Here is a 20,734-nt window from a genome sequence, read left to right on the forward strand (position 1 = left end):
CCCCGATGTCTTAATTTATTATCTCGTCGTCTTCGGGATATCCGTGTCCAATTACTCCGACAGTAGCCCCCAAGCCTCCGGGGAACTTGGCAAAGTTGGGCGGAGGTTTTTTGGCGAGTGTTCATGGAAATGATCATGAAAAAGATAAAATTAGTCCGCGCAGATATATCAAATGTTTGCTTTTAGCATTGCAAGTTTTATGCGGAGGGTGCCGACTCGGTTTCATCTGAGCCCCCTTAATCTTTTTCGTGTTCCCTCCGTTTTTTGGCTTGTGCTCTCGCTCGCCGGACAGCCGCTCTGCGGTCTGTGGCTGAGAGTGAGCCGCAAAGTGGAGTGTACAGTACTCAGAGTCTGGGAGCAGATTCGACCGAGCAGATACTTGTAAAGGAAATGGCTGGGTCGCCCGAACCGTTTTTCTTCCCAGACGTTTTTCGCGTGGGTGGCCTCCAGCGATCACTCTTACTAGTCAGACAGCCGCTCTGCGGTCTGTGACTAAGAGTGGGCCTTTGGTACCGCGCACGCTACTAAGCCGTTTGTGGAAACTAACGTCTCAGGCCAAGCGGCCAGCCCCCGAGCCAACTCTGGCTGGCGCCGGGGCGAACAGTGATGCAACTGTAATAAAATGCGGAGACAACCCTCGAGCATCGCTCAGGGCGAACAGTGATGCAACTGTAATAAAATGTGGAGACAACCCTCGAGCATCGCTCGGGGTTATCCGCGCTTGCATGGTGCAAAAAACATGCGGGTGAGGAGCTCACATTGGTTTTCGTGTAGCCAAGGCGGAGTTTGCCGAAGACAGCCGGCGCGGCTCGGCGCTCGCGGAGCACGCCGGTGCAACCACTAGGTGCAGCCTTCGAGCCTCCGGGTGCTCGAAGGGGGGTCCCGGCCGGTCAGGCTCGACCGGCCAGGTGGCGAGCCGTCTTGCAGCGTCCATTTTTTTATTTTTTCTCTTCTACCGGCTACTGGGAGCCGGACAAAACTCTTCTCTTGTCTGCAATCTTCGCGGGGGCGCGCCAGCGCATCCACTAGGTGTAGCCCCCGAGATTCGGGCCGACTGCTGAGCAGTCGGGCCGGATCTCCCGGCAACTACTTTGTCTTCTTCTTTTTCTTCTTCAGCCGGCTGGGCAGGCGGACTCCAACACAGCAGTCGGGATTTTTGCAGCCGGCCAGGCAGCCGGCGGTCGGACCCACATCTTGCCGTCTGACTCACATTTCTTTCACCTTTTCTTTTTTTCCAGCCGACTCTCGGGCAGCCAGACATCTCACCCGGTCACTCTTTTTTTATCCGACTGCATGTGAGCAGCTGGACGCCACGAGTCAGCCGTGGGCACCCGGCAATTTCTTCAGCCGGATCTGGGCAGCCGGATGCACACAATTTTTTTTTCTTTGCCAGTCGACCGTGGACATCCGACATTTTTTTCAGCCGGATCTGGACAGCTGGATACGCACACTTTTTTTATTTTATATCCGACTGAGCAGCCGGACTATTGAATTTTGTAGCCAGCTTGTGGGTAGCCGGACTCATCTCTTTTCCTTCCTTCTAGCACCCGGCCACTGATTTTTCTTTCTTTCTCTCTGCTCGCGCAGCCGGCATCTCACTTCTTTTCCCAACCGGACCGCTGTTTTGATTTCTAGCCAGCCCGACATCCTCTGTCAATGAGCACCCGGCCGAAGCAGCGGGGGCTCGGCCACGGCTGTGGACCGGAGCCGGCGCGGAACTAGGCGACAGCCGGCAGGTGGGGGCTCGGACGCGGCGGCAGGACTGCGACAGGCGCCAGGGAGGAGGCCGGGCGCGGGAGCCGTCGGCGCGTGCGGACGCCGGGGCGCAGCCGGCGCAAGGAGGCCGACGCACTCGTAGGCAGCGACGGGGCGAGGCAGGAGGCGGCCGGGGGCGGCAAGCCGGCCGCTGACTGAGGAGCGGCGATGGCCGCGCGAGGCGACCGGGTGCAGGATCGCAACGCGGGCGGAGGCGTTGGTGCGGATGCCGGAGCGCAACCGGCGCGAGGGGCAGCCGGCGCAGTCAGAGACGATCGCGGGGCGACATAGGAGGCAGCTGGGCGTGGCGAGCCGGCCGCAGACGGAGGAACGGCGACGGCCGCGCGCTGCAGCCGGGTGCGGGGTCGCAACGTGGGCGAAGGCGGCTGAGCACGACGCCGGACGGGCCGTCGGCGAGCCGGCGCGGGCGCGTGCTGACGGGGCCTGCTGGCAGCCAGCAGGGGGCGGAGGAGCCGGCTCGGGAGCCCGGCGAGCTAGCGGCGCCGAGGGACCGTGACGGACGACCACGGGGAGGCGGACGAGCCGGGCAGGCAGCGGAGCAAGCCGGATGGCTGTGCGCGCGGAGCAGGCCGCGGGTAGCAGCACATCAGCAGCAGGCGGAGCAGCGCGGGCGAGCAACGCGCACAGGCACACGGAGGCCGAGCGACGTGTTAGCAGGCCCCGCAGGCGTGGGCGTGCGCGTGCGCTGACAGTTTCATCCGGCCGCTGTACGAGTTTGCGTGGGCAGTGTATGGTAGTAAGGTTTTGCGGCCATTGGCTAGCAACAATGCATGGGTTGCGTACAGCACAGGGCATATACGGCTTGTGTATGATTGGTATCTGGCTATTGTTTGACCGCTGTTGACTTGCATCTAGCTAGCTTGTCTAGATGATACTTGGAGGAGTAGCGGATCGCCCGCTCCGCCCGGAGCAAAGCGCAGCGCGGGGGGGAGCGGACGCGAGTGACACATGGATGGACGCGGCCGACCGAGGCGAGGCCCCGCGCGCGGTGCACGCGCGGACGGACGGCCGGCGTTGCAATGGTGGTGATGACGAAGGCGGCGAGGCCGACGGCGAGGACGCGCCGTCCCGCGCGGCCGCTCTGGGCGTAGGTCGAAGTCGAGCCCCCGAGCGCTACCGGAGAGACGGCGACGCCGCGGCGGTGATGGCGAAGATGGTCCCGCCCGGACTGCGAAACCAACAGCAGCGCGATAGCATAGTACCGCCCCACGGTGGGCGCCAAATGTCGTGGTATTCTCCGGGGGGGTGTAGGACGACATATGCCACAAGGTGGCTTCGTGTGAGGGCAAGACTGCTGCTGATAGGCCCAGGAGCGGGTATGCGAATAGCACGCGGTAGTTTACCCAGGTTCGGGACTCTCCGGAGAGATAATACCCCTACTCCTGCATGTCTGGATATATATCTGGGTTGTACATCGGGCAGTACAAAGTGCTTCTGGAGCTGTATTTGGAGTCAATGCCATAGGCATCTGACTTGGTATATATGCATATGAGCTAGTGGCTGCATGTGTCTGAGCATGCATGCATGCATAAGTGGCCTTGTGGCCGGCCAAGTGCATGTGGCATGCTATGCGTGTGGTGGATGGATGGATGGGTGCCTTATATATAGGTGATCTAGCTTACTACCTAAGCTAGGTAGTGGCGTGGGGGGCAAGCGGGCATGGGACACCATGCCCATGAGAGATATGTATGTGACGTGCATGCCTCCTTGTCCCTGGTGCACTTTATAAAACAGTGTCCAGGGACAGATACACTGTAGATGACGTTGCGGTATGGACGTCTCGTCGGTGTCGACGGTTGACTTCGGGCAGCAGTCGGCAGCCAGCTGATTGACGCAGTCGGCAGCCGGCCGGGCAGAGCAGTCGGACAGGGAGCCGGCAGGAGCGGCCGGGCGGTCGGACCGAGGGGCTTTGCTAGCCCCGATGTCTTGATTTATTGTCTCGCCGTTTTCGGGGTATCCGTGTCCAATTACTCCGACACGATATATGCTTTTTCGTGTACATTGCACATATTTTTTATAAATTAGTAATTTTTTTTATACACATTCGACATTTTGCAAAACAAGATTAACATTTTGTTCTTAAATACATGCTTATGTCTACATTGTGTATACATTTTTAGGCATCTTTTTTTTTCAAATACATGATCAACATTTTCTTATATACATGTTTTCATGTCTATGTTTTTATATACATTGTACATTTTTCTTATGTAATAAAAACATTTTTATACACTTTCAACATTTTATAAATACATAATTCACATTTTTTCCAAGTAAATGTTTAGGTTCACATTTTCTCAATTATATATTTTTTATGTCTAGTTTTTCATACATATCGTATAGACCAGGAACAGTTTTTATATACAGGTTTAACATTGTCCAGATACATGATCAATGGTTTTTAAAAGTTATATTTTTTATGTCTACATTTTTCCACAGGCACTGTATTTTTTGTATACATTCTTCATATACATCAGAAACATTTTTACACACATTTAACATTTTTAGAAGTCATGATTAGCATTTAAAAAATGAAAAGTTTGTATTTTTTGGTTTCTACTTTTTTTATACACTTTGTTAATTTTTTATATATACATCGTGAATGTTTGTCTATACACAGTTAACTTTTTAAAATGCACGATTAAAGAATTCCGACTTTTTTATATAAATTTATTTTTATAATACATATATTTCAGGATATTTCGAAATACAAGAAAAAGTTAAAAACAAACGAATGCAAAAATCAGAAAAAAAAAAGGAAGAAAGAAAAAGCGCCGAAGGTCTGTGCCGCGCTGGGCCGGTCCAATTTGAAGCGAGGCATACTTCTGATCTCAAAAAAATAAAAGAAAAAAAATTCCCCGATTCCCTTCTGCCCCCTCTCCGGTTCCCGATCTGAATGCGCCTCCTGCCGGCCTCCATGGTCAGTGCCTCGCCGGTAGGGGCCATTGGCCGTCGCCGCCTCACGCCGTCCTCCGTGCCTCGCCTCGCCCTTTCCCGCACGCTCAGTCCACCAGCGGCCAGCGCCCGGCGGTGCGCAGGGTGACCGCGTGAGGCGCGCACCCTGCCCTGCACTACAGCAGCTGCCTGCAGCCACCAGCCAGCCCTCCCACCGTCTCACGAGGCCACGACTCAACAGAGTACACAGGTACGGTTAACCCCATTCCCCAATTTCTGATTCGGAGTTGCTCTTTCTGATTCAAACCTTATATTAACGAAAATGTTAACGCCCACACATGTAAGCGTTAGTCAACTCGTCCACACGCCTTCATCACCGTCCAGTAACTTCTACACGAATCTTGGCATAAATTAACTGATTTTATATGCCACGTAGGATAACTCGCATGTGTGGTGTGTGGGAGAGGTCGCCCACACATTCGTTTTACCACACGGAGAGGCCGGTGTGTGGGCGTTTAGCAGTTCGTTCACACATCAGTTTTTCAGTCATGTACAAGGGCCGGTGTGTGCGCGTTTGCCATCTCGCCCACACACCCGCCTCCTCTCCCACACCCAAGCTGTCAGTTGTCATGCGTTTTGCAGTGTACATGGCAACTGCCCTAATATGATTGCAAGCAGATGGCAACTCTCTCTTTTTTTATCCGAACATGCCAGTTGACATATGTTTTGCATGGTACATGGCAAACTGCCCTAGCATGCACGTAAGCAGATGGCAACTCTTTCTTTTTAAATGGCAACTGCCCTAGCGTGTTTGTGAGCACATGGCAACTCTCTCTTTTACCCGAACATGTTTTTTGCCATGCCTTTTTTGTAGCGCTACATGGCAACTGCCTAGTGTTAGTAGGTGCCAACTCCTAAAGTTTTGAAATCATGGCAACTGCAGTAGACTAGACCACACATGGCAACAGCTATAGTTGTCCAAAAAATGGCAATCTGAAACTTTGACCTGAGATGGGAACTGCAGTTGAGCAAACATGTCAACTGTAGTTGTCCGACATGGCAACCGTAGTTCAGCGACATGGCAACTGCACTTAAACGAACATGGGCGAGGGTCCGACCCATGGCAACTGCGGGGCGCGCGGTAAAGTGTCACGTGGGGCGTGCGGGACCACGAGGTACGATGCCTGATGTACCGGGCGTGTGGGCGTTATCTATTTCGCCCACACGCACGCGTGTAAGAGGGACCGGGAGGGAAAAAAGGCGTGTGGACGCTAATTGTTTTGCTCACACACAGACGTGTGGGCTGGTCCTCTTAGGCACCACACAGAACATGTGGGCAGATTCCTTAACGCCCACACGTGTGGCAGTTATCGGCATCCTATATTAATTGATTCATCTGATGTTCTTTAATTATGATTGATACTTGATACTGCTCCCTCTGTTCTTAAATATAAGTCTTTTCAGAGATTTTAATATGAATTAGTACATATGGAGCAAAATGAGTGAATCTACACTCTAAACTATGTCTATATACATCCGTATATGGTTCATATTGAAATCTCTAAAAAGACTTATATTTAGAAACAGAGGGAGTAGAATGCAAGGACTGATAGGATGCGAAAAAAAATTGGGTAGAATTGTTGAAGAATTGGTGTGTATAAGTAGGTTTCGTTTATGCAAAACTGAGATTTTATTGACAAAATTAGTGTGCCTGGATGACCATATTGATCTACTTCTATGTGCTATTGGTAAATTAACTGGAATGTTCACATATCATATTTGTTGTAAATATATTTTTCCAGGTGTTCCTACGTCTGCCCTCTCCCTCGTCGCCAATGATGCCGACACCTGCGCGCGCCTCGGCAGCCACCGCACACGCCCTGCTACGCAGAACCAGGTGCTCTCGGCGCCGAGCCCTCCCTGCCTCCTCTCGCTCCGTGATCTCTCACCCGGCTCATCCACTCGTTGCCTCTTCTCTTTTCCCCAAACAACAGATGCTTTGCTGGGGTGAATCGGATCCGGCCAACCACGAGGACCTTCTCTGGAGCGCCGGCAGGGGCGGCTGACCCACATGTACCTTTTCTCCCCGCGAATCGCACGTGTCGTGGCCCCGTAGTGTTCAGAGAAATGGCTTGTTCAGGACACCGCGAGTTGCGAGATTGATTGAGGTTTCGTTCCAGATGTGTGTAACTTGGTATGCAGAGGCCGGGTGTAATGCTTAAACCTTTTAAGTAATAAAGCGCCCTTTATCGAAAAAATGTGTGTAACTGAGGGTGACTCTGTGCGTTGACATGTAGGATCGCGCGGAGAAGGTTGGTGGTGTGAAAGTTGGAGATGACGAGCTCGACGTTGCTATTGTTGGTGGAGGCATGGTGGGCTTGGCTGTTGCTTGTGCACTGTGTAGGTATTGCTGCCTTCGTGTACTTCTCTTCCTTCGATCAATTGTTCATGAGCTCAGGTTCGTGTTACTCTTAAGCTGAGAATTGATCCCGGCATTAGTTTACTAAAAGGAAACTTGGCACCATTGTAATAAAGTTCTCAGGGATTCTCCCTGCCATTTTACTAGTTCAGTGTGAAGTATTGCTAATAATATTGGTAGAATGGTAGTTGCAGGGGAGTTTGGTGGCTGTATGAAAACACCTTGCGTATGAATTTGACAATCCTATGCTTTGATTGTTTCAGATTAGAAGTACCAACTTCTATATACAATCTCGAGTTTCTTATATGCTTATTTATCCTGCATGCAGCCAATATGCCATTGACCAAACATCTGCGAGTTGCAGTCATCGATAGCAATCCTGCATTGAAGTCAAGGAATTATCTGAAAAAGATGGTGTACCTGATTCAAGGGTCAGCACTGTTACTCCTGCAACCATTTCCTTCTTCAGAGGTAAGATTGTAAATATAAAATGGATATGACATTGCATGTTTCATGTCAGAACTATGGATGTGTTTGCATATGTGCCTAGCACTTGTCATTATGCCATATTCATCTAAACTGCATTTCTTGTTGAGTGTAGTGTAGCGATAACCTGGAAATGCCATGGAGTGTACCACCAACTCTGTTGGTCTATGTATGCCCATCATTCTTTTTTCTGTTGCCACCAATTGTGTCTCTTCACAAGTTTGATTAAAATTGTTGCACTACTTTGCATACCGGGGAGTGAAAAATACAGAATGAAGGATGAGCAGGCTGTACCCCTAAGATGTTGGCTAGATCAACGTTGCTCCTTTTGTGTTTGTTTCCCTTCCCTTGTACAGCCCCCCCCCCCCCCCCCCCCTCCTGTAAATTATCCTCTTGTATATTTTTCTCCCCTTTTGATAAAGCTTGCTGTCAGGCCTTCCCTACAGTTTCAGTTTTAAAAAAAACTCGAGAACACCCGGTTAGCTACTTCTAGTGTATTTACTACTGATAATATTGTATACATGACATGCATTTTTTTTATGATGTGGCAGATATTGGTGCATGGAAGCATATTCTATAGCAAAGACATGCATTCTTTGGTAAAATGCAGGTGATGACATGCAATTTGTTTCATATGCATGGTGATTTCCTTTTTCCTGCTTGTGCTTGATGACTCTGAAAAAGTTGCTGATGCTTCTTGTAGTAGATTTCGTCATCATGCGCATATCTTAGTGAGTAAAGTTGAATAAACCATTTGAATCAATTGAAATACCAATGAAACATGCAACACATACTTCACACTTTCAAAGTATTCACTCAGATTCGAAATGGAACATAAAAGATAATGTGTTATACCTTATTATACATCTGTTTTACCTGGCCTGTTTCATTTAAATTTTAGATAGAATAGATCACTTGAAGTTTAAGTGTTTAACTATGCTTGAATGGTACATGTTGTCCAGCCAGATGTGCATGCAGTAGCGTGGCTCATTTACCCATGGCCTTGTCCTTATGTCTTTGTTACAATTATAAACAATGAGAGCAACATTTTCTTGTTTGTCGCATTTACACACAGCAAGTGCAGCAGTTTCTTCCATCTTAATTGCTGCACTTGCACACAGCAAGAGCAACAGTTTCTTGCTTTAGATAGCGGGTGTTCAGCATAAGCATTGATTGCAACACATTTTTTCTGGCAGGTGTGGGATTACACCGGACTAGGATACACGAGGTACAGCGCAAGAGTTGTGGGCAAAGAATATCTTGGTTATGTTTGAATGGGAGTTGTTGTAATTGTCTGACACCATTTGTACTGCTTCATTGATACATGATAAACTTTGCTTTGTTTTTGCATTGTGGAGAACAAGGTGCTTTGCAACTCACTTTTGTTACGTTTACAGGTCTGTCTTTTCCAACGAACTTTGGATGATTTTGATTTGCATCTAGATGTTTAGCCTGATGTTTGATTTCGCCTAATACTACCTCACTCCATACCAATGATTTGTTTCCTAGTTTATAAACTTGCTGAATACCAATGGATTTTTTCCCATCGGAATAGTCACCTTAAATTGATACTTCAGATGTTTACTTTATCAGGAGCAAAAGGAAGACCTTGAAAACATGATCTACCCTACCCGATTGGTGTCTCTTGCTTTCCCATCAAAGAGCGGGCACGTAGGAGTAGCAGGAGTGAAGCCACCATCAACTGAGGCAGATTCCATTGGGTATACTTCAGAGGAAGTACACCGTAGTAGTTTGGTTAAGCTTGACCTAAGTGATGGACAGACTTTATATTCGAAGTTGGTGGTAATTTCATATATACGATTCTCCATTCATTCAAACTTTTGTATTTCTTTATTGCCTTTCAACGCTTATTTAAACTGATGGTTACAGGTAGGAGCTGATGGTTCCAAATCCAATGTAAGGCAGGTTGCTGGCATAAAAACAACTGGGTGGAGTTATCCTCAGAGTGCGATTATATGCACAGTGGAGCATACGATAGCGAATGACTGTGCATGGCAGAGGTTTCTCCCTTCTGGTCCGATTGCCCTACTTCCAATAGGTGACAACTTCAGCAATATAGTGTGGACAATGAGCCTAGAGGAGGCATCGCGCCATAAGTCAATGAGCTCTGAAGATTTTGTGATGTCAGTGAACCATGCATTGGATTTTGGTTATGGACCGCATCCCAGCTCTAGTAGTGTTGACCATTACATGGAAAAGTTATTTTCTGGCATTGGACATACTGCAGCGTCTACAAAAGAATGCTTTGAAGTACCACCAAGAGCAATTGGGTTGATCTCTGAGAGAATGGCATTTCGGTTGTCACTGATGCATTCCCATGATTATGTTTCAAAAGGGCTAGCGCTAGTTGGTGATGCTGCTCATACAGTTCACCCCTTGGCGGGCCAAGGTGTCAATTTGGGTTTTGGAGATGCAGCTGCCTTAGCAAAAGTTATTTCTGAGGGAGTTTCTATTGGTGCAGATATCGGAGATGTAAGTACCTATGTTGTTTTATGCAGATGCCACTGTATCCTAGCTTCTACGAGTAACTATTAGATTATATTGAGGAACTGGTTAAGTGCAAGCAAAAGATGTGTAGAGCTGGTCATTCAGCAAGCTCGTGATTTCTTTCTTAATTTGGATGCATTGTTTATCACCATCTTGCATATTGTAGTTAAACAGCACCACGCTTATCATCCACAGCAAACTAACCAAACCTTTCTTGGTTTTTCAGCTATCTTTGCTAAGTTGGTATGAGAATGACCGGAAGACTGCCAATGTTGCGATGGCGGCGGTTCTAGATGGTTTCCAGAAGATGTACTCCGTTGATTTCGGACCCCTGAATGTGCTAAGAGCTGCTGCATTCCATGGGGCCCAGTATATATCGCCGCTGAAAAGGAATATAATCTCTTATGCAATGGGCGACAAACAATCTCCTCTATTCTCATAGGCAGCAGCAGGTCTTAGAAACCTGCTGGCTTTGCGGTACTGTCGTCGAATAGTATGGTGTACTCTGGGCTTGTACCAATGAGTATTTTAAGCTAGTGATGTTTCGCGGAGAAATGTTAAGAGTGCATAAAATTTGACAGGAAAGTAGTAATTCTACCAAATAAAATGAGATCTCCTTCCTGGTGTTGTTAGAATGTTCATTGGATCCAGTTCCACTATCTTTTTTGTTGAGTAGTTTGCTTGCAGTGGAAAGTGCCTTTTTGTTTGTTTGTTTGTTTTCTTATCCTGCGAAGTTGTACAGTACTAGAAAGAAAGAAAATCCATCTAACTAAAGAAAAGAAATGGAGGGAAACCCATTCCCCGCCACTGTCGAAGCAGCCAGCCTCCATGGAGGTCCCGTCCTGCTCCGTCACCCCAAAACCTCCCGTACGTTTCTCCTCACCGCCTTGATGTCTCTTAACATTTTGTTGACAGACTTGATGTATGTATAAGCCGCGTGACTGCGTGGACCGCGTTCCCGATGGATGTGGAGGGCATCCCCGACGATGGCCACAGGCAGTGGGCCTGCCATGATGTGGTCGCCCACGGCAGCGCCATGGTTTGATTTGATTTATCGCTAGGAGAAAATGATCCTCGCGTTCACCCTTTCTTAATACAACATTTCTCTAGTAATTACATGCATGTAAAAATTATTATTTCAAGTCACAGACAATGAAACTAACTGTTATATTTGTTTATCAGTAAATGAACTTGTGTCACATGATGCATATAAAGAATAATTTATTAATTGAAACTATTGTATTACTTTGTTATGACAATTTGGTAATTGTACTACAAAATTAACAGTAAAGTTATTACTAATCACTTGTTTCACAAACTTAATACTTAAATACTGGTTTTAAGCTTAATTAATCACTGTTAGGTTGTTGGTACAAGATGTTAGTAATGTCGAGAAAACCAAAGATTCGATTCAAGATAATGAAGATGAGGAGTGTATATTTTAACATCAACATTGGACGTTGATCATGCAGAAGCTGATTTTTGTTAGAGTTGCCCAAACTATCGCTTGTTGACCTTGAGTACACCGAATATCCTGCTCATGTGATTGATTTAAGGGAACGGTGTTTGAATATTTCAGAAGATAGGAAGGCCAGATTTTATGTCATGATTTGCAGAAAGTGTTCGACATTCCTTGTGTACGAAGACAAATAAATAGACGATGATCAAAACAATTGTTGACTTTTTGAAGAACAATATCATAATGATTGGATATTATGGTCATAGTTTGAAACAGGTTGAGAATTTCTTAGGAGCACACTTAAAGATAGAATCAAGAGAAGCTGAAAAGGCATTATTAAAGGCAACATTTGTTCTATTTGTTCTGTGTCACTTTATAACCGCATCATCAAAACCTGACTACACGAATGTGGTTTATTGGGTAGCTCTTTGTAGGAGTGACTACATAGCTGATTATAATTGGTGTGAGTATGCAATAAACTTTCTTGTTGATGCTATTAGCATCACGAAGTTACAAATGGAGTCAAATAGTCTAGTTATAAAATTTATGGCCATGGTCTGTTTTGGCAAGTTATCTTCTCATCCATAGTATTTGACATGACAAATGCTGCTTCTCTAACTTAATCTTTATGCGGATCTTTTTGATTGGCAATCAAGTTGTCATTGGTCCGAGGACATATAATCCACTTCCTAGGATTACATATTATGATAAAAAGCAGATAAATCATACGATTTCTTGTTTAAAAAATATAGTTAAGGGTGTAACGAATTATGATTCATGCAAGGTATAATCTTTTATTTGGAGTAACTATTTAATTATGTTTGAAATAAATCATTTCATATCTCTTTATTGGTTGTTGTTGAAGGTGTCTTGCAAGACCGGAATTTTTTACTTCAGTTGTAAATTGCATTCAAATAAAGATAAAGGCGAGAATCCAAAATTTAAATGTAGCACAATGGTGAGAGGAAATAGGTTGTTCATGTTTTAAAAAATTATTTGTTGAAGGATACATCAACAGATGTGGAAAAGATTATGAATTATAATGTTAATCAAAAGAGCATGCAATTAGTTTTGTCTTTTAGAGATGCTGAAGTTAACTAATTAAAATATGAATGAATCACAATGATTCAAATAAGTATTCACTTTGTGAGAAAGGAAGTACATGGACCATTAAATGGAAGGAAAAGGTTCAAGCAAAGACATCATGTTGCATTACAGAGAATTTCCAACCATTGCGGCCAATAAGCTGCATTGATTTTGTGTGCGGCCAACAATATGACAAGTGTTGTAGATCGGGGCTTTCCTGGGTTGCTTTAGCAAATGAGTTGTTTGAGGACTAGTTGCACGAGCCTGTCCTTTCTCGCAGTAAACTGTGCCGTAATTAGTTCTTTGTGTGATCTTCTCATAAGGTGGTCTTGAACATGACGATGTTGGGCGTTCGGATCCATGTTTTTTTTGAGGGAAACAAAATATTAAGGGGTTCATCTGATTTATGTTGCAAGTGTGAATTCATGATTTGAAGACGGTTGGTGAGTGGTAGTTGCATTTGTTTGGTCAACAACATCTTTCATGTCTAAAATACATTTATCGTCTTTGACGTCTGCATAACAAATATGCGTAGAACCAAGTTTGTCCAAACCTTGCACAAGAATATCATAAGATTCTGCATTACTATCACCGAGTGTAATTACCTCAAGGGCCTTCACATAAAGTGTATGATGAGGGAATGTATTGTGTGCATGCAAATCATGATCCTTTCGATACATTACTAGATCGGCAGGAATGTCCACATTTTCATTATATGAGTTTATGGTATGTCTCAAATATCCAAACAAGTCATGACCTGAAAGTAGAATATATGTATATAGTCAATCTTTGTAATGTTACTAAATTAATATATGCACAAAGATTCAATAGTATAGACCTTGAAAATATGAGTGCAGAGAAGACTCATATGTTCATACTATCTGGATTCACAACTGGACATTTGAAAATAATTAGCTGTCAATAATGTGGTAGCAGGGCGACCATTTCTCTTGTTGTACAACTTTTCTGTAAACTATCTTGTGCTGTTTGTTTGGAACGAGAACCTGAACTTGATAATCACCAAATTCACATAAGTAATCTCCAAGCATCTAAAAAAATGCACATATACATTTTATTAGCATGTATCTCAAGTGGATTATTAGCTTTTAAAACAATACAAGTCTGCAAAAAGAACAAATTAACTTATAAGTATATGTAAAAGTTCATGCAATAAAAAATATGTATAAACAATGGAAACTTACGAGGCTTGTTCCTTTTTATTTATAACTTTTCTCTGCTGCTCGCTCAAATGGCATTCTCTGGTATTGTTTCTCAAAAAATAGCATCCGACATCCAATGGGTACATAAGTTTTTAGTAAAGGATTTGTACTTTCACCACATCCTGTGCTTGTTTGCTTCGCGTAGAAGATTTACGGAAAATATGCCTTAGCATACTTGTGTCTAAAATCAAAGGAATGTACAAGAGAAGTGTTATTTTGTAGTTTGTACTTATCAATAACCATTTTCCAACCAAACTCAAATCCATGGACAATTACCATATGATTCAATTCTACTTTCTGCCTCAACCTGAACTTGGTAAGCTAAATCATGACATTGAGAAAATATCTAATAAAAAACATCAAATGGTCTTTTGACATCATTATTACCGAGCTCTTTATTGATGAGACCACATAATTTTTTTTAACTCCATTTACTAAAAGGAATGTTCTCCATTCAGCCAAAGAAAATCCCAAAAAACATATAGACCTTTGATATGTGGACACTGTTTGTTCTCATATTGTTTATCAGATCCCGAAGATACTTACCAATATGTCGATGAGATTGCCAATGCATCTTCTGAAGCATTAGTTATTGATAACTGATGGTTATGATGAGAGTGAAACTTAGTGATGGACCACAGATTATTATTGCGAAGACTTAATTGCCGCTCGATCCGGCCACAACCACCCATCGCTCGCCGCCCCGCCCACAGCCTCGCACCGCCGCCCCTCCCGCAGCCCCGCCCGCCGCCCCGCTCTGCCGCCCGGCACCGCCGCCTCGCCCACCGCCCCCACTCCGCCGCTGCCTGAGTACTAGATGCAGAAGATAGCTGAGACGTGGTTCAATGACCTAGCGGTGTGCATCTTGACGGAGGCGACCCCGGATAAGAGGTTGACGAGCTGGCCGGTATGAGTATAACCACCATACCCACACCAGGTGAGGTAGTTTAATGGGCTCTTCGAGAGGCCAGATCTACAGTTTCAGAGCAAGCGGCCCACTGGTCCCCATTAGTTCCAGGCACTCATCGTTCATGTAATATGTGCGGGTCATGATAACGCACTCTCGGTTCAAATGTCGCGCTCCACTCATTTGACCCCTAAACAAATGGTCAAAATATTCATTTTGTAATGAAACATGCTTCTATCAATGAACTTACTATGATTGCTTTAGTAATACTTTTCATTATGTCATGTATGTTGTCAATGAATGTTGAGGCGATAATTCATATATGTAATGCAATGTCATGATGAGGTGCAAAATGGTGCAAACAATATCATTTCCGCCTGATTTTTTACCAATCCCCAGCTAAAAGAGGAAGCTGCCATTTGTTAGCCCAACACATGTGGTGGGTGAAATCTGGCAACTGCGATATTTCCTCAAAAACACTGTGGCGGACAATAAACAGTGTCTGCCAATTTAAGTGCTCTACTTGTAGTGGTCGCCCGCCCGCCACTAATGTCATGTTAGCAATGGCAGGAGACCAGTGGCGTGCGCCCCTATGATAGCATGGCTTAATAGGGAATTCCCTCTTTTTGGGAGCCCATTCGGAATGAACTCTGAAGTTAAGCATGCTCAGCTTGGAGCAATTTTAAGAGGGGTGACCAACTAGAAAGTTGGTATCAGGTGCGCACGAGTGAGGATAAAGTGCGCAGGAAAGACTAGTATTGATTTGTGGGGCCAGTCTAGATCCCGATAGAAGTAGCGGCCAGTAACCAGCGGTTATGTCCGGGGCGTTACAGCCCCTAGGAGCATTGCCCGCCACTACTGGGATTTTGGCCGCTGCTACTGCTAGCCATTCCTGCAGTAGTGTCATGAGGATTACTTCCACTATGGAGGTTTGTTCCCCTATAACCAAACAAGGCCTTCTTGGGGGGTGGCTTGGAGGTGTCGTCGTCAACATCACTCTTCACCATCTGCTTCAGCATTCTCTCGGGCGGCTATAGTACCAATGGTTAACTCTCAACTCACTACCGGTGGCGGGTGCCGGATGAACATGGGTTTTAATTCGCAAGGGCACAAATGCAAGATGAGTTTGTGCAGCGTACAAATTTGCTGCTTTTCTCACGTTCTCTTTCTCAATTTATTTGCATAAGGAAGACGTCGTGCTCAAGTTATTAGTCCACAAACCGGACGATCTGTGCCATCCCACGGACCGCTCGTGCAGCTAGACCATGTTGCACGCATGGCAGCGACATGGACACACATGCCATTGCCGGACTCGACGCGGACGGCATCCACACAATACGTGGGCTCGTGCACTGCTAAACATGAAACAAAAAATATATGGAAAACCAACAGCTAGCTAGTTTATTCAACACTCAACTTTCCAAGAGGACAATGGAGGGGTCTCAGAATCCTTCCAAGTATTCATCATTTCAGGGTATCGGTCACCATGGACATCACCTGTGGCAGCGTACGACTCGAGTTCGGCCATCTCCTCTGGTGTGAGCTTCACAGACAGTGCTCCCACATTCTGATTGAAATTCTCCATTTTTGTTGTGCCAGGTATGGGGCAAACATCGCTCCCCTGATGATGAACCCATGCCAATGCAAGTTGTGATGGTGTGCACCCTTTTCTTGTTGCCATGGCGTTAACACTCTCAAATATCAGGGCATTCTTCTCAAGATTCTCTGGCTGAAATCTAGGTAAAATCTGCAGTAGTAGAACTTTGTCAGTGAAAGAGCCAACAAATCATAGAAGTTTCATTTATCTTTTCTAGGAAGAAATTTACGAGGCATTGCTATGCATAATTTAAAAATGTTTCTACACACTTGAAAGATGAACATTTCCACGAATTATAAGCACCATAAGTTAAGACGACAGCTACCCTTCCCTCCCCCGCGCCGCCCCTAGTGGGCGTCTCGGGGGCAACTCCCCCCTCGCCGGAGTAGCCCCTCTCCCTCCCCTCTCCCCCTCGCCGCCGCACGAGGCTGCCGCCGGGCAAGGCCCATGGCGCAGCCGGAGACTGCGGCGGTGGGGCATGCGCTGCTCTGGTTCACATCGGAGGGTCTTGGATCTGGGCGGCGGCCCCCGGTGAGGCCCCTTGTCACCTGCGGTGAGCAGTGGGGTGGGCGCGGTGCCGGCGATCTGGTAGGGTGGCCGGCGGATCTTCGATGGGCTAGGACCTCGCGTGGCTGCCCTCGTGGCTGGCGGCGTCAGATCTGGTTGCTGGCCATCTTCCCCTACTCGGTGCGTTTCACCCTCGATGATCCCTGGCTGTGCAGGCGTCTGGCCTGCCTCTGGGTTGCGGGTGATTCTGGTGGTCGGGATCCAGATTGGGGGAAACCCGTGGTCGGCTCTAGCCGGCCGCGACGACGACGACGTCCGCGGGCGCCGATTTCTTCATGGAGACGTCGGTCGAGGTCTGCCCTTCCACACCACACCACCTTGCTTCTCGGGTGAAAACCTAACTCCGGTGGGCGGCGGCGGCGTCCTTGGCGCCGTGACCTTCTTGAAGGCGTCGCCTTGAGGGCAGTGTGGTGGCGAGATCAGTATGGGGTCGGTGACAGCAGCCGAGGATCGAGAGACCAGTGGGCGCCTTTTTTGGTGGAGCGGTGCTTCATCCTACACATTGATGATGGCGGATCTCGGCGGCGTGGTGCAGTGGAGACTCGGCGCCCGATGCGCGGTGATGGACTCGCGCAGGTGGAGGCAGTTGTCTGGCGTTATGGTGGCGTCGATGGCAGAGTGGCCTGACAAGGTAGAAGCCTCAATATCTGCTCCGAAGACGGACCTGTGGAAGATGGCGACGACGACACATGTGAGTGCGTCAGACCAGTTTATGCCCCAGACCCGGTATGTGGCTCGGCTGGAGCTTCTGGCTTTTGATGATAGGCTTAGGTGAGTGGTCCGGGTATTTGGCCCAGGTAGCACCCCTTCATCATATGGATAGGAGTAGTGGCATATGTTGCCAAGATGGCGGATTCAGGTATATTGTTGTAATACTTTATAAGGTCCTCGAGAATAATCAATAAAGTGGCTGTATGCATCTCCTAGATGTAGAGGCCGGGGGTCATCCTCCTTTTCTAAAAAAATAAGCACCATAAGTTAGAAGATGGTGCATTAGAAGCCAAAAGATAATAAAGAATTAAGCAGCTACCAGAATATGTAAAAAAAATCACCTTACGGAAGTCGTCGTCTGATAGTGAGTCAGCCAATTTCGATCCTACAGAGAAGAACCCTCTACCAAGTGGGCTGTAACATACAATTCCAATTCCAAGTTCCCTGAAATTGTCAAGAAAAAAATCATTTTGATAAATTAAGCTTCATGATTTTCAATAAACGAAATATATAGGTGGTTTTTGTACAACACCTGCAAGTTGGGATTATGTCCTCTTCCACGTCCCTACTCCATAGTGACCATTCGATCTGAACTGAAGTGATAGGATGAACGGCATGAGCCCTTCTGATTGTTGATGCAGATGCTTCGGATAATCCGATGTACTTTATCTTTCCTTCTTGGACTAGTTTCTTGAGCTCACCAATCTAACAACGCGTGCAAAGTAAATTAAGTTGATCGGTGATATGAAAACAAACGACATGGATCTATATATATAGTGGTACGTGTATGCACTAGCTAGTAGTAATTTTTGCAGTATTGCCAATTCTCTGTCCACTTGGACTTCATTATGTCTTGGTCGGTGCTATATTTGTTAGATCATACATGAGACCTGTGCAAAAAAAAAAAATTCCTTCTTCTTTCTTATATGATATGTTATTAAATTAAGACTTGGTTAAATCTCAGTCGATTGATACCTAGTCGATCACACCCATATTTTTATCCATAGACCATAGGTACACAGACAAAACAAGAAACGAATTACTACATAGTAATATGGAGTTGGATCGGTTAGCAATTTCAAACCTTGATATTTGTATATGCAATCATACTTGATAGAATATGCATGGAGTAGTAGGTAACAGTAACACTCACCGTGACCTCGATGGGCACCCTGGTGTCGACGCGGTGCTGGCAGTAGAGATCGATGCAATCGACGCCTAGCCGCTTGAGGCTGCCCTCGCACGCCTCACGCACGTACGCCGGGTCCCCGCGGACATTCCACCCATCCTCTGAAAGGAAGGCGCCGAACTTGGTGGCCAGATCCACCCTGTCCCTCACGCTGCCGCCCTGCAGCGCCTTGCCGAGGAGGGTCTCGTTGGTGTGCGGGCCGTAGACGTCGGAGGTGTCGAGGAAGGTGACTCCAGCGGCGACGGCGTGGTGGATGAGGGCCACCATGTCGGCGTCGGGCTTGGGGGGGCCGTAGGCGACGGACATGCCCATGCAGCCGAGGCCCTGCGCCGAGACCTCCATTCCCTGGGAGCCCAGCTTCATGCGGGGAACCGCTGGAGCAGCACAAGGAGGAGGAGCAGACGCCATATGCTCGATGATCGGCTCGCTCACGTATGTTTGGTGATCGGCTAGCTAGCTTGGATTGTTGAGCAAGAAGGTAGCAGGTGACTGTGTATATGTAGGGAGGCAGGGTGCCTGGCTGCGACTTTTCACCGCGACTGAGGGAATAGTGGCTAGCGTATGCATAGCATGAGCTGAGGAGCGAGGGGTTTCCGTTTTCCTTCCTGGCGACTTTTCACGACGACCAAGTCCATCAAAGTGCATGCAGTTGGACCGGCTCCACAAATCGCACAAAATCTTGGAAGATGTGCACACAGAAATTCACGGCCACACAAATTAACTTGGACAAGTATAAGCACGGCAAGCCAACCCATTGTGGACTTGGACCTGGCGTCGAAAGCCAAAACTGTAGGGGACGACTGCTGAGGGTGCTTCCAAGAACCCGCCACATTGCCACATCCATGCACGGGGGTCTCATGTTGCTTGGAGCGGGGGCAAGCAAAAACCTTGGGTCAGGGTCAGTCATGCATGGCAAGTGTGCGGTTGACCCCAGCGATGCTACACTTACAGGCATTTTTCACGAATTAAAGCTTACGCGCAGAAGTGGCCTCATTAGATTGGGAGGAGGAGGGCCCCACACCTGAAATTCAGCGGGGAGGGGTGGATTAGATGCTCCCACATCCTCAGTTTCCGTGACTGTCGTCCGTAAGTAGAGCATTTTCGGGTTGACCCCCAAGAACTCCGATATGATAACCTCTGCTTCGCTGACTGTACTTTGATCTGCGGGCGATAGACACGGACAGGTCTGCCACTAATGCTACATTCACGGGATAATCTTGGCGTTCTACGGAGTAGCTTTGATTTGGAACATTGTGATTGGTTTAGAGGGGGGAAAGGGCCTTACCCACCTGAAATGAACAATCACTGATCAGTGGCATTTGACCAAAAGCAAGTGTCATTAATAAGTGGCATTTGACAAAGAGTTTGTGCACTGATCAGTGACATTTGCTTTTGGGCAAATGTCTCTGATCAGTGACATTTGTTGTAGTGCTAGTGCAACTGATCAGTGATTGTTCATTTCAGGTGGGTAAGGCTCTTTCCCCCCCTCTAAACCAATCACAATGTTCCAAGAGTTAATGTCACTTGTGAACGGTTGTTCATTTTGCAAGCACCTCTAATACTTGTCCTTACCTAACAAGATATTGAAGAGTGACTGGAACATGGCAGGTGGAGGAGCTCAGGTGGTGGCCGGAGCTGAGGGCGTTGATACATCTTCAACGTATCTATAATTTTTTATTATTTCATGCTATTATATTATCTGTTTTGAATGTTTTATATACATTAATATGCTATTTTATATGCTTTTGGGGACTAACCTATTAGCCTAGAGCCTAGTGCCAGTTTATGTTTTTTCCTTGTTTTAGAGTTTCGCATAAAAGGAATACCAAGCGGAGTCCAAACGGAATAAAACTTTCGCGATTATTTTTCTTGGGCCTGAAGACATTCAGAGGACTTGGAGTCCAAGTCAAGGAA

At 46.7% G+C, this 20,734-nt stretch overlaps 2 protein-coding genes across 2 annotated transcripts; one reads left to right on the forward strand and one right to left on the reverse strand.

Moving 5' to 3' along the window:
- The first annotated feature begins 9,178 nt into the window (after positions 1-9,178).
- On the forward strand, positions 9,179-10,676 carry LOC125554947 (uncharacterized). The gene is made up of 3 exons (XM_087519123.1): positions 9,179-9,379; positions 9,467-10,069; positions 10,311-10,676. Exons 1-3 carry the CDS (start codon positions 9,194-9,196, stop codon positions 10,524-10,526), a joined length of 1,005 nt encoding a protein of 334 aa, XP_087375249.1. The 5' UTR covers positions 9,179-9,193; the 3' UTR covers positions 10,527-10,676.
- Positions 10,677-15,898: 5,222 nt separating this feature from the next.
- LOC125553085 (putative aldo-keto reductase 2) lies at positions 15,899-19,325 on the reverse strand. Its single transcript, XM_048716840.2, has 4 exons — positions 18,785-19,325; positions 18,164-18,336; positions 17,973-18,075; positions 15,899-16,503 (listed from the first exon to the last, which is right to left on the reverse strand). The coding sequence occupies exons 1-4, from the start codon at positions 19,226-19,228 to the stop codon at positions 16,162-16,164; spliced, it is 1,062 nt and encodes a 353-aa protein (XP_048572797.1). The 5' UTR covers positions 19,229-19,325; the 3' UTR covers positions 15,899-16,161.
- Positions 19,326-20,734: the final 1,409 nt, after the last annotated feature.

The sequence above is a fragment of the Triticum urartu genome, chromosome 4A (assembly GCF_056163025.1).
Source record: "Triticum urartu cultivar PI428250 chromosome 4A, HENAU_Tu73, whole genome shotgun sequence".
Classification (NCBI taxonomy): domain Eukaryota; kingdom Viridiplantae; phylum Streptophyta; class Magnoliopsida; order Poales; family Poaceae; genus Triticum; species Triticum urartu.

Excerpts from the sequence above, each read along its gene's own strand:
- LOC125553085 (XM_048716840.2), bottom strand. The coding sequence starts at position 19,228 with ATGGCGTCTGCTCCTCCTCCTTGTGCTGCTCCAGCGGTTCCCCGCATG. Across the intron at positions 18,076-18,163 it reads GACATAATCCCAACTTGCAG|GGAACTTGGAATTGGAATTG; the intron begins GTGTTGTACAAA and ends TGACAATTTCAG. Across the intron at positions 16,504-17,972 it reads CAGACGACGACTTCCGTAAG|ATTTTACCTAGATTTCAGCC; the intron begins GTGATTTTTTTT and ends CTACTACTGCAG.
- LOC125554947 (XM_087519123.1), top strand. The coding sequence starts at position 9,194 with ATGATCTACCCTACCCGATTGGTGTCTCTTGCTTTCCCATCAAAGAGC. Across the intron at positions 9,380-9,466 it reads CTTTATATTCGAAGTTGGTG|GTAGGAGCTGATGGTTCCAA; the intron begins GTAATTTCATAT and ends TGATGGTTACAG. Across the intron at positions 10,070-10,310 it reads TTGGTGCAGATATCGGAGAT|CTATCTTTGCTAAGTTGGTA; the intron begins GTAAGTACCTAT and ends TTGGTTTTTCAG.